Source organism: Manihot esculenta, chromosome 2 (assembly GCF_001659605.2).
Source record: "Manihot esculenta cultivar AM560-2 chromosome 2, M.esculenta_v8, whole genome shotgun sequence".
NCBI lineage: Eukaryota > Viridiplantae > Streptophyta > Magnoliopsida > Malpighiales > Euphorbiaceae > Manihot > Manihot esculenta.
In genome coordinates this window covers 16,834,542-16,848,588 of record NC_035162.2, presented here as the reverse complement: position 1 = coordinate 16,848,588, position 14,047 = coordinate 16,834,542, and the positions used below count along the sequence as shown (strand labels likewise).

At 34.5% G+C, this 14,047-nt stretch overlaps 1 protein-coding gene across 1 annotated transcript; it reads left to right on the top strand.

Moving 5' to 3' along the window:
* Positions 1 to 2,274: 2,274 nt before the first annotated feature.
* Positions 2,275 to 6,275, top strand: LOC110608863 (protein MAIN-LIKE 2-like). Its single transcript, XM_021748150.1, has 3 exons — positions 2,275 to 2,319; positions 2,417 to 2,529; positions 5,585 to 6,275. The coding sequence occupies exons 1-3, from the start codon at positions 2,275 to 2,277 to the stop codon at positions 6,273 to 6,275; spliced, it is 849 nt and encodes a 282-aa protein (XP_021603842.1).
* The last annotated feature ends 7,772 nt before the right edge of the window (positions 6,276 to 14,047 follow it).

The following is a 14,047-nucleotide window of genomic DNA, read 5'->3' as shown; positions in this document are numbered from 1 at the left end:
ATAAAATTTAATATTTTTTCTCAAAATATAATAGTTTAATTTTTTAAAACATTTCATCCGTCCTATTTTTTTATTATTTTACAATTATTATTTATTTTATTTTTATATTATAATAATATATAAATTATTTAGTATTAATTTTATTTTATGTTTAAGTTTTTGTTAATATTTTTTAATATATAATAAAATTTAATATTTTTAAAATAAATAGTAATTAAGAAAATAAAATGAAATAATTTTTTTTATAAATATAATAATTTTATTTTTGAAAATATTTCGCCCGTCCTATTTTTTATTAATTTAAAATTATTATTAATTTATTTTTATATTATAATAATAAATAAATTATTTAGTATTAATTTTATTTTATGTTTAAGTTTTTGTAAATGTATTTTAATATATAATAAAATTTAATATTTTTAAAATAAATAGTAATAAAGAAAATAAAATGAAATAATTTTTTATTAATATAATAATTTAATTTTTAAAATATCTCATCCGTCTATTTTTTTGATTAGTTTAAAATTATTATTTAATTTTTTTGTATATTATAATAATATATAAATTGATTAGTATTAATTTTATTTTATGTTTAAGTTTTTGTAAATATTTTTAATATATAATAAAATTTAATATTTTTAAAAGAAATATAATTAAGAAAATAAAATGTAATAATTTTTTAAAAAATATAGTAATTTAATTTTTTAAATTATTTCATCCGTCCTATTTTTTTGATTTGTTTAAAATTATTATTTAATTTTTTTATATATTATAATAATATATAAATTGATTAGTATTAGTTTTATTTTATGTTTAAGTTTTTTGTAAATATTTTTTAATATATAATAAAATTTAATATTTTTAAAATAAATATAATTAAGAAAATAAAATGTAATAATTTTTTTAAAAATATAGTAATTTAATTTTTTTAAAAATATTTCATCCGTCCTATTTTTTTATTATTTTAAAATTATTATTTATTTTTTGTATATTATCAAAATATATAAATTGATTAGTATTAATTTTATTTTATGATTAAGTCTTTGTAAATATTTTTTAATATCTAATAAAATTTAATAGTTTTAGAATAAATATGATTAAGAAAATAAAATGTAATAATCTTTAAAAAATATATAATAATTAAAATAATTAAAATATTTCATCCGACTTATATATTATTTTTATTTATTTAGAATTTTTATTTTTTTAATTTTTATGTTATAATAATATATAAATTGATTAGTATTAATTTTTTTTTATGTTTAAGTTTTTTTAAGTAATTTTTAATATGTAATAAAATTTAATTAATTTAAAATATAATTAAATAATTTAATTAAATCTAGTTTTTTTTATATCTTTAGTATTATTCCAATTACATTAACACCACCCTATTTTCTAAATTTTTTTATGTACTGTTAAATTCATTGTGATTTTTGAATAGAATATTTATTGTGATTTTTTGGATAGCATATTTGTTGTGACTTTTGGGATAGAATATTTATTGTGAAAGAATATTTGTTGTGATTTTTTATAGAAGATTTGTTGTGATTTTTGGATAGAATATTTTTTGTGATTTTTTGGATAGAATATTTGTTGTGATAGAATATTTGTTGTGATTTTTAATAGAAGATTTGTTGTGATTGTTGGAAAGAATATTTGTTGAAATTTTTGGATATAATATTTTTGAATTAGTGGTATTTGTTGTGATTTTTGGATAGAAACATTTGTAGAATGTGTATATTATTGGGGTGTTAAATTATGTACCGTTATTTAGTGAATAAATGGTGTTTGATTATTATTAGTGAATTTGAATATAATAAAGTTGGTGTTTGATTATTATTAGGAAATTAATTCCGAAAGTATTATAAGGATTATATAAAAAAAATGTTAAAAAATATGGGCGAATATTCATGATAAAATAGTGAAAAAAGAGGGTCCGTTGATTGATTATATAATTGAAATTAATTTTTATTTACAAAAAATAATTAATTATAGTTATATGATGAAAGAATTAGAGAAGGTAGATGTTTTGATAGAAATATTGTCAATTAAATATTTGGATCAAATTATAGAAATTTCAGATAGAAATAAAATAAAAATATTATGATAATTTGATTACACAATTTATAATTAAGACATCAAAATATGAGTTCACTTCATTCAAAAAAATTAGAAAAAACACTTTTAATATCGCAAAAGCTATATTATAAGGAGAACAATGTGAAGAGTGTGTGTTGACGCGATTGAACAATGTGCCTATAAATCTTGTGTAAGATGTGTGCTCTACTGAATTTTGAGTGTATAGAGGCACTGTTGAAGGTATAGAAGTCCATGTAGTGTGTCGAAACTAATATTTTGGTTGTTTCTAGCTTCCATTGATAATTGCCTAATGTCACCGTATAGCATTTGTGAGTAGAATGAAACTGAAACTGGAACAGAGACATTTATGGGCAATGGCACATGTTGGATACCTCAGTCTATCTCACTGACCTACATCGTCGTTGTGTCTTATTGTTTGATCAAGGGGATGTTAGGGTCATCAAGGACTTTTATAGCCTTGGGTGCTGGATGGAGTGGTGGTACCCATAGTTTCATTTTTTTACAAAAGAAAATGTTGATTAATAGTTTAATAATTTGCAAACATATAATAATATAAAACTGTATTTAAACATATTATGTAGTACCAATTTATGCACCATGATATGATATCAATCGTTAGGAGATGCACCTATACCGCTGCATATATTTAGAATAATAATGGAGTGGACCTTTTGCCGGTGTAGATTTAATAACTCATTGCGAGCAATTTTTCAAATCATGCATAAATTAAAAAATAATTATAAATTCATACAGGATTCAAAAGTATTTTCGGATCCTGTGTGTCAACGCAGCATGTTAGGCAATCATACTGTCCAACATGAAAATTCGACACCGTGGGTGGCGAACTCCATATTATTCGACACCATGGCTGATCCGTACTACTGGCAGTGTAATCTACTCCCGTGGCTGGTAGCGTGGCGTGTTCGGCACCCAAGGTGCCGAACATGCACAAGCTTGAAGGCTTCGTCAGAGATTCCTGATGAAGCCTTCAAGCTTGTGCATGTTCGGCAGTGCCGAACTCTTTTCTTTATTTCGATATAGGTCTACATGACTCTGCATGCACGTGCATGTACAGCCCCGAGAGACTTTGGCTTTAAAGCCAAAGTCTCCATCTTCTTCTTTTTCCCTAATTTTCATCAGAAGTTTTTCTCCTCTTCTCCTCTGGAGCATCCTTCTTTCTCTTCTCCCTCTCCACAGTTTGCCATACGCCTCCATCTCTAGCGCAAATCTTCTTCTCCAGCCTACTATCTCCATTTTTATCTCCTTCCACCGTATTTTTCTTTAAACTTTTTTTTAAAATATATATATATAATTTTCTCACTTAATATATACAAATAAAAGAAAAAACTAAAACATTAAATCTTAATTAAAAAAATATAAGATATTTAAGATGAAGTAATATTGTTAATATAAGTTTTTATATAATTTTTAGAAATTTATAAATTTTATTAAATGAAGTTTAAATTTTTAAAAAATTAAATAATTCGTATTTTTATTTAAGATATTAAATAGTTAATTTTTTTAATGAGTTAATATTTTTGTTATAATAATTTTTATTATAAATTTGTGTTAATATTTATTAAAAGTTAAATTTTTGAAAATAAATATAATTAAATAGGTAATAAAATTTAATATTTTTTCTCAAAATATAATAGTTTAATTTTTTAAAACATTTCATCCGTCCTATTTTTTTATTATTTTAAAACTATTATTTATTTTATTTTCATATTATAATAATATATAAATTATTTAGTATTAATTTTATTTTATGTTTAAGTTTTTGTTAATATTTTTTAATATATAATAAAATTTAATATTTTTAAAATAAATAGTAATTAAGAAAATAAAATGAAATAATTTTTTTATAAATATAATAATTTTATTTTTGAAATTTTTGAAAATATTTCTCCCCTCCTATTTTTTATTAATTTAAAATTATTATTTATTTTATTTTTATATTATAATAATAAATAAATTATTTAGTATTAATTTTATTTTATGTTTAAGTTTTTGTAAATATATTTTAATATATAATAAAATTTATTATTTTTAAAATAAATAGTAATTAAGAAAATAAAATGAAATAATTTTTTATTAATATAATAATTTAATTTTTTAAAATATCTCATCCGTCCTATTTTTCTGATTAGTTTAAAATTATTATTTATTTTTTTTTGTATATTATAATAATATATAAATTGATTAATATTAATTTTATTTTATGTTTAAGTTTTTGTAAATATTTTTTAATATATAATAGAATTTAATATTTTTTAATATATAATAAATTTAATATTTTTTAAATAAATATAATTAAGAAAATAAAATGTAATAATTTTTTTAAAAATATAGTAATTTAATTTTTTAAATTATTTCATCCGTCCTATTTTTTTGATTAGTTTAAAATTATTATTTAATTTTTTTGTATATTATAATAACATATAAATTGATTAGTATTAATTTTGTTTTATGTTTAAGTTTTTGTAAATATTTTTTAATATACAGTAAAATTTAATATTTTTAAAATAAATATAATTAAGAAAATAAAATGTAATAATTTTTTTAAAAATATAGTAATTTAATTTTTTTAAAAATATTTCATCCGTCCTATTTTTTTATTATTTTAAAATTATTATTTATTTTTTGTATATTATCAAAATATATAAATTGATTAGTATTAATTTTATTTTATGATTAAGTCTTTGTAAATATTTTTTAATATCTAATAAAATTTAATAGTTTTAGAATAAATATGATTAAGAAAATAAAATGTAATAATCTTTAAAAAATATATAATAATTAAAATAATTAAAATATTTCATCCGACTTATATATTATTTTTATTTATTTAGAATTTTTATTTTTTTAATTTTTATGTTATAATAATATATAAATTGATTAGTATTAATTTTTTTTATGTTTAAGTTTTTTTAAGTAATTTTTAATATGTAATAAAATTTAATTAATTTAAAATAAATATAATTAAATAATTTAATTAAATCTAGTTTTTTTATATCTTTAGTATTATTCCAATTACATTAACACCACCCTATTTTCTAAATTTTTTTTATGTAGTGTTAAATTCATTGTGATTTTTTAATAGAATATTTGTTGTGATTTTTTGGATAGAATATTTGTTGTGATTTTTGATAGAAGATTTGTTGTGATTTTTGGATAGAATATTTTTTGTGATTTTTTGGATAGAATATTTGTTGTGATAGAAGATTTGTTGTGATTGTTGGAAAGAATATTTGTTGGAATTTTTAGATATAATATTTTTGAATTAGTGGTATTTATTGTGATTTTTGGATAGAAACATTTGCAGAATGTGTATATTATTGGGGTGTTAAATTATGTACTGTTATTTAGTGAATAAATAGTATTTGATTATTATTAATGAATTTGAATATAATAAAGTTGGTAAATGTGTACTAGAATAACATTTCATTGTGGTGTGATAATGTCTATTATTTTGTATCATTAGATATGGGGAAAAACGCAACCGCCGTGACCACCGTGATTATATTTTACCCGGTCCCAATGATCTATCGTTGCTATATGGACAGGCCGAACATCGGTCTGAGGCTATATGGCAACAGATTATAGAAAGTGGGGCGATAGGTTGCCGAAGAATGGGTACAATTTTACATTTGGACGATATTCCAGATCAAATAATACCTCACCTGTGGTGGACGGGTTTTTATAGCGTAATACGGTTAGGTTTTTTTGCATTGGATTGGCACTTAATTACAGCACTTGTTGAGCGTTGGCGACCAGAGACACGTACATTTGTGTTTCCTGAAGGAGAAATGACCATAACCCTTCAGGATGTGGGGCTAATAACCGGGTTGTCGGTTAATGGTGCAGCTGTAACAGGCCGATCACACCACCATTGGCCATCAGTTTGTGATGCATTATTAGGTGTCGTTCCACCTAATAATGCCATAAGAGGGTGTTATCTGAAAATGATTTGGCTAGCTGAGGAGTTTACTCAACTTCCAGATAATGCTTATGAGGAAGTAGTACGTAGGTTCGCGAGAGCATATATTATAAGGGTCATTGGATCCATTTTTAGTGATACATCTGCTTCGCATGTAAACCTAATGTTTTTACCTTTGCTAGTCGATCTTGAAGAAGCCGGCAATTATAGCTGGGGTGGGGCATATCTGGCATGATTGTATAGACAGTTATGTAAGACGACAAATCCTGAAGTTATGCAGATAGTTGGTTCCTTATTCATAGTTCAGATATGGGCATGGGACCGGATCACAACAGTATCGCCGACACTGTCTCACAGAGTTCCCCATCATGACGCTTCACTAGGCAGTTTATATGTAATATTATATTATTGTTAATTTTTTTTAAAAAATTGCATATTTAAAAGAGTACTTGCTAATATATTTTATTATGCAGGTGGAATAATGCCAGACAGATAATGGAGGTTGTCACCCACGTACTCGTGGAGCTGCGTTATTAGCTTGATCGCTTATTACCCGAGCAGGTAATAATGTTTAAAAAGAAATTAATTATAACGACCCGAAAATCGGACCGCCACCGGCGCTAGGATTCAGGTCGGCTTAAGGCCGCCAGAACCCGTAGCAAGCCTGCTATACTCTCTGGGTACCTATAAATCTCATACATGATCATACATTTCCTGTGAAAATAAAAACTTTTCTCTGAACCAAGGCTTAACCTATGCATGCACTATCTCTGTACTTTGTACCCCTGACTAGAGCTTGCTCTAGATGGGTTAACTCATACTTGTTAAGTCTGGTTTTTCACATACTCATAAAACTGTTATACAAACAGACCATGTACACAAAAGATTTACAGTACAACTGAATCAAGCACAACTCTGACTCTATACACCAGTTACATCTCTTTACATTATTACATGTCCACACTGTGCTATTACAAAGCTCTTTACTCTTTCTGTACTCTGCTGATCTTCCCCTGTACAACCTGTACACTGAACCTGCAAGACTGGGGTTAAGGGAGTGGGATGAGCTCTATAACCCAGTGAGTAGAACAGTAAAACAGGTCATTAAAACATGATCTTATGGAATGCATCATATCACAGACAATTCACATTAAGGGTAAACCTGTCACCACATAGTCCCAGTAACTGTTCCGTGCCAGGCCGTAGACTGGGGTCCTGGTCTTCCTGTACTGTATATGTATACGTGTATATAACACCTGTACTTACCATTTGCCAGGGCTTAGACTGGGCACCTGGTCTTTACTATACCTGCCAGGCCGTAGAATGGGGTCCTGGACTTTCCTATACTTGCCAGGCCGTAGAATGGGGTCCTGGACTTCCTGTCTAGAACTATTGGATCATTCAGCATTCACCCACATTAACAAATAAGTATGGAATGCAACATCTTTGTGAATTCTAATGCAATCACCCTATTGCATAAGCATGGTGCATGAAATATGCTAAAAATATTCAATGTCGCAATTAAAACGAGTATAAGTTTAGTTCCACTCACCTCTGGCTATCTCTGGACTGACTCTGCAAACTCGGGAACAGTACTCACTGCTGCTCTCTTTGGTTTCTCTGGTCTGTGCCTACACAGATGGACTCAAATGAGGGACCAAACTAGCTCAAAAACACCTCTATAAAACTCCCCAAGAATCCCCTTAGACACCTGAAAACAATCATGCAATACATGCAAAGGAAGGCTGGACAGAGCACTTTCGGCAGCAGGTTCGGCGGCAGAAAGTCTTCTCCAGAGCCGAAACTCATGCACCTTCGGAGGCCGAATCTATACTTTCGGCAGCCGAACCCTTTCGGGGGCAAGTTTCGGGGGCTGAAAGGCACTCCAGAGACGAAAGTCTCTAACCTTCGGCGGCACCTTCGGCGGCCGAAACTTCCCTCCAGAGCCGAAAGTCCAAAGGCTCGGGGGCAAGCTTAGGCAATCGAAGCCACCACCTCAGCACATTCGGCGGCCGAACCATTCTTTGGTGGCCGAAGCTGGGTTCATCAGCAAGGCAAAACCTTGCTCTGCCTCACGCCAAAATGCACCAAACTCTCCCAAACTCAAACACCTCAATTCCTCAACATATATATACTCTAGTATATGCACAAAGGGGTCAAAAACTACCTAAAACCCCAACTCAAACAGAACACAACACACATAAATATGCTTTTATCACCAAACTCCAAAAACTCACTTTTTACCCTATTCATGCAACTCTACCCAAAAACTCTATAAAACTTCCATAAAACATGAAAAGAAGCTCAGGATCTTCACTTACCTCTTGAAAACAAGAAGATGAACGATTCCAACGTGGAGATATTGTAACAGCCCGGAAACCGAACTGCTACCGGCACTAGGATCTAGATCGACTTAAGGTCGCCGGGACCCGTAGTAAGCCTGCTATCCTGTCTGAGTACCTGTGACATCCCATACATGATCATATATTTTCTGCAAAACCACAAAACTTTTCTTCATTCCAAGGCTTAACCTGTGCATGCATTATCTCTGTTCTCTACCAATCCCTACTAGAGCTCCTCATTGCTCTAGGCGGATAAACCTCAATGTTAAGCCTGGTTTTCTCATAACATACAACAAATAGATGTAAACATAAACTGATCATGTAAAAACACAAAAAGGGATTACACTCTTATAATCAAGCACCATTCTACACACTGTACATATATACACTATCTCTTTACATTTACATGTCCACACTAACTATTACAAACTAGGAGCTCTTCCTGTACCCTGCTGACTTCCCTCTGGACTCTGAACCTGCACAACTGGAGTTAGGGGAGAGGGATGAGCTACTATAGCCCAGTGAGTAGCACAATGATAAAGAACAGGTGATAAAACATGCTCTCATGAAATGTATCACATCACAAGTAATCACATCATCTCAGCATGGACGGATCAACACTCCCTCTATCTGTGTCCAGCCCACAAAGGAGCTTTAGGACTGCATCTCATCTGGGGTACCGAAGTACCATGTGCTTGGTCCCCGTAGGGCTGTTCCAGGTCTTTGTGCCTGGTCCCCGTAGGGCTGTTCCAGGTCTTTCCTTCGAGGGCTATTGAATCCTTACTATGTCCATACAGTCATAGAAGCAATGTACAAGGAGCAGTGCCAAGTACAAGGATTAATGCAATGCCTTAGATTCGTGTATACTAATGCACTCACCCTATAGCATATTCATGATGCATGAAGCATGATAAAATATTCAGTTCTCATATTAAAATATTAAGTTCAGTTCCACTCACCTCTGGCTGACGCTGAACTGACTCTGCAGGTTCAGAAACTAGACTCACTGCTGGCCTCCCTGATTCCTCTGGTCCGTATCTACACAGGTGGACTCACATGAGGGACCAAACTAACTCAAGACCATCTCCAAAAACTCCCCCAAAAACCCTCTAATAGATCCTAAAACAATCACATAACTCATGCAAAAGAAAGCTGGACAGGGCACTTTCGGCGGCAGGTTCGGGCCGAAACCCCACTCCAGAGACAAAACTCATGCATGTTCGGCGGCCGAACTCTTTTCTTCGGCGGCCGAAACCCTTTGGGGGCAAGGTTCGGGGGCCAAAAGGCTCTCTAGAGACGAAAGTCCCTCACCTTCGGCGGCACCTTCGGCGGCCGAACCTTGCCTCCAGAGACGAAAGTCCCAAAGTGCGGGGGCAAGCTTTGGCAGCCGAAGCCACCTCCAAGCATATTCGGCGGCCGAACCTGGTTTTGTCCAGGGGACAGAACCTTGCTCTGTTTCATGCAAACTTTGCCCAAAAACCTACAACATGCATATCAACTACTCCCAACTAGCACATACACATATATATGCACAAAGGGGTCTAAAACGACCCGAAACCCCCAAACAAACATAGCACATAACACTTAAACATACTAGAACACCAAAGAGCACCAAGAACCTCACCTAAACCTAAACATGCATACTACCCATACAAACTTCATAAAACCTTCAAAACTTATCAAAGAAGCTCAGGATCTTCACTTACCTCTTAAAGAACTTGAGGATGAAGGATCCTAACGTGGAGATATGGAGAAATCCCTTCTCAAAGCTCCAAGCTTCCAAACTTTGCTCTTTTGCTTAAAACCTTCAACAATCACCAAAACTCTTAAAAACTTGGAAAGATTTGAAGGAAATCATGAAAAACATGAAAGTCAATATGGGAGAGGCTGGGACTCACCTCTAGCTGCAAGTGGAGGAGAAATAGCCTCCTTCCACCGACCCTTGGCCCTTTTATAGGTGGCTGGCCAGACCACCTTCGGCAACCGAACGTGAAGCCGAAACCATGCAATGTTTGGCGGCCGAAAGTGACCTTCGGCGACCGAACCTTTGCATTTCTCCCTTATTGCTTTTCTTTCAAAACTCTTTTCCTATAACACTTAAAACCATTCAAAACTCTTAAAACACACACAAACACTTATGTCGTACCCTTCTCGAGGATTCCGACACCCGAGATTCCACCGGACTATAGCAATTCTGATGCCGGACTCGAGCCGGGTATTACATTCTCCCCCCCTTAAGAACATTCATCCCCGAATGTCCCTAACACAACATAACACACATAAAAAGGGGAAAAATTAACCTTAAAACAGATGGGGATATTGCTGGAGCATAGACTCCCGAGTCTCCCAGGTGCACTCTTCTAGGTTGTGGTGGTTTCACAGGACTTTCACCATTGGTATCTCCTTGTTTCTCAGCTTTCTGATCTGGGTGTCTAAGATCCGTACTGGGTACTCTACATAGGTGAGATCACTTAAGATTTCCACCTCAGGTTCACGAAGAACCTTCTCTGGATTCGACACAAACTTCCTCAACATAGAAACATGGAATACCGGGTGAATTCTGTCCATAGAAGCAGGTAAATCCAGCTTATACGATACATTCCCGACCTTCTGCAAGATCTCAAAGGGACCAATGTACTGTGGAGCTAATTTGCCCTTCTTTCCAAAGCGAACCACTCCCTTCATTGGAGACACCTTTAGCAATACCATATCCCCCTTCTGGAACTCGATCTGCTTCCTACGAATGTCTGCATAGCTTTTCTGTCTGCTTACAGCTGTTCTAATCCTCTCTCTGATGATAGGCACCAACTTGCTGGTAATCTCAACTAACTCTGGCCCTGCAAGAGCCTTCTCTCCAACCTCTTCCCAGCAAACAGGTGTTCGGCACTTCCTCCCATACAAAGCTTCATAAGGGGCCATCCCTATGCTAGCATGATGGCTGTTGTTGTAGGCAAACTCCACCAGAGGTAGATGCTGCCTCCAAGAACCGCCAAAGCCTAACACACACATTCTCAACATATCTTCGATGGTTTGGATGGTCCTCTCTGACTGACCGTCTGTCTGTGGATGGAAAGCAGTGCTGAAATCCAACCTTGTGCCCATTTCCTTCTGCAGACTCCGCCAAAATCTGGAGGTGAACTGAGGTCCTCTGTCTGATACTATTGACACTGGCACTCCCTGTAGCCTCACTATCTCTTCGACATACACCTGCGCCAACTTGTCCACAGAGTAGTTACTCCTGACTGGAATGAAGTGGGCAGATTTAGTCAATCTATCCACTATCACCTAGATGGAGTCTAGCCTGTTGGACGTCGCCGGTAACCCCACGACAAAATCCATCGCTATGTTCTCCCATTTCCATTCTGGAATCGGCAGTGGGTTAAGCTTTCCAGCCGGCTTCTGGTGCTCTAGCTTCACCCTTTGACATGTTTCGCAGGCTGACACAAACTGTGCCACTTCTTTCTTCATCGCTGGCCACCAATACACCCTTCTCAGATCTTGATACATCTTGGTGGCTCCAGGGTGAACGCTATACCTCGCACTATGAGCTTCCCTCATAATGTCTTCCTTCAAACTGCTATCATCTGGTACACATAATCTCTTACCATGATGAAGAATCCCCTCACTGTCAAATCTGAACTCTGCGCTGTTGCCTGACTGAACACTCCTGGCAATCTTCACTAACTCGGGGTCTTCGTGCTGTTTCAGAGTCACTTGCTCTAGAAACACAGGTGTAACTCTCATCTGTGCAATCAAAGCACCTGTACCAGATAACTGCAATTGTAGCCCTTCATCCATAAGTCTGTAGAACTCCTTCACCACCGGTCTTCTCTCTACTGCAATGTGGGATAAACTGCCAAGTGCCTTCCGGCTTAAGGCATCAGCTACAACATTAGCCTTACCCGGATGATACTGGATCTTGAAATCGTAATCACTGAGCAATTCTACCCACCGTCTCTGCCTCAAGTTTAACTCTCTCTGACTTAAGATGTGTTGTAGGCTCTTATGATCTGTATAGATCGCACACTTTACCCCATAGAGGTAATGCCTCCACATCTTAAGTGCAAAGATAACAGCTGCCATCTCCAGATCGTGTGTCGGGTAGTTTAGCTCGTGCTTCTTCAGCTGTCTAGAAGCATAAGCTATCACTCTGTCATTCTGCATTAACACACAACCTAATCCCACTCGGGATGCATCACAGAACACTGCGAAGTCTTCATCACTGATCGGCAGAGCTAACACCGGTGCTGAAGTCAACCGTCTCTTCAACTCTTCAAAACTTTCCTCACATTCCTCTGACCATACGAATTTCTGATTCTTTCTGGTCAGTCTGGTCATAGGAGCAGCTATTTTCGAAAAGTCCTGAATGAACCTCCGATAGTAGCCTGCCAAACCCAGAAAACTCTTGATCTCTGTTACTGTAGTGGGTGTAGGCCAGTTGGCTACTGCCTCTACCTTTTTGAGATCTACTGCTATACCTTCCTCTGATACTACATGTCCCAAAAAGGAAATGCTCCTGAGCCAGAACTCGCACTTGGAGAACTTAGCATACAAGCCATGCTCTCTCAAGGTCTGGAGAACTATTCGCAGATGCTGGGCATGTTCTTCTGCATTTCTAGAGTACACCAAGATATCATCAATAAAGACGATCACAAAACGATCCAGGTACTCCCTGAACACCCTGTTCATGAGATCCATGAATGCTGCAGGGGCATTAGTCAACCCGAACGGCATTACTAGGAACTCATAATGCCCATATCTGGTTCTGAAAGCAGTCTTGGATACATCTTCTTTCCTAATCTTCAACTGGTGGTATCCGGATCTCAGATCTATCTTAGAGAAATAACTTGCTCCTGCCAACTGGTCAAATAGATCATCGATCCTAGGTAAAGGATACTTGTTCTTGGTAGTGACTTTGTTCAACTGCCGATAGTCAACACAAAGTCTCAGAGGTCCATCCTTCTTTCTGACAAACAGTACGGGAGCACCCCAAGGTGAGGTACTTGGGCGGATGAAACCCTTGTCTACCAAATCCTGCAACTGCTCTTTCAATTCTCTCAGTTCAGCTGGTGCCATCCTGTAGGGAGGAAGAGAGATCGGTCTGGTACCAGGTATCAATTCGATCTCAAACTCTATTTCCCTATCAGGTGGTAGTCCTGGAAGCTCTTCCGGAAACACATCTGGGAACTCGCAAACCACTGGTACTGAGGATGGTTCCTTAACCTGCTTGTCTAGCTCTCTCACATGAGCTAGGAACCCCTGACAACCCTTCCTTAACAACCTACAAGCCTGGAGGGCTGATATCAAAACCTTCGGTGTCCCTCTCCTATCTCCTCTGAAGACACACTCTGACCCATCCTGGTCTCTGAAACTGACTACCTTATCTCTACAGTTCAGGGTAGCATCATACGTAGATAACCAATCCATCCCTAGAATGACATCAAAATCTGTCAACTCTAGAACCACCAGGTCAGCTGGAAGGTATCTACCCTCTATGCACACTGGACTGAACCGACAGACTGACTCTGCCAAAGATGGATCACATTTGGGTCCACTGACCCAAAGAGGACACTCTAACTCAGACACCATCAGGCCCAACCTCTCTGCAGCTCTCGAAGAAATAAAAGAGTGAGAAGCACCGGGGTCCATCAAAGCATACACCTCT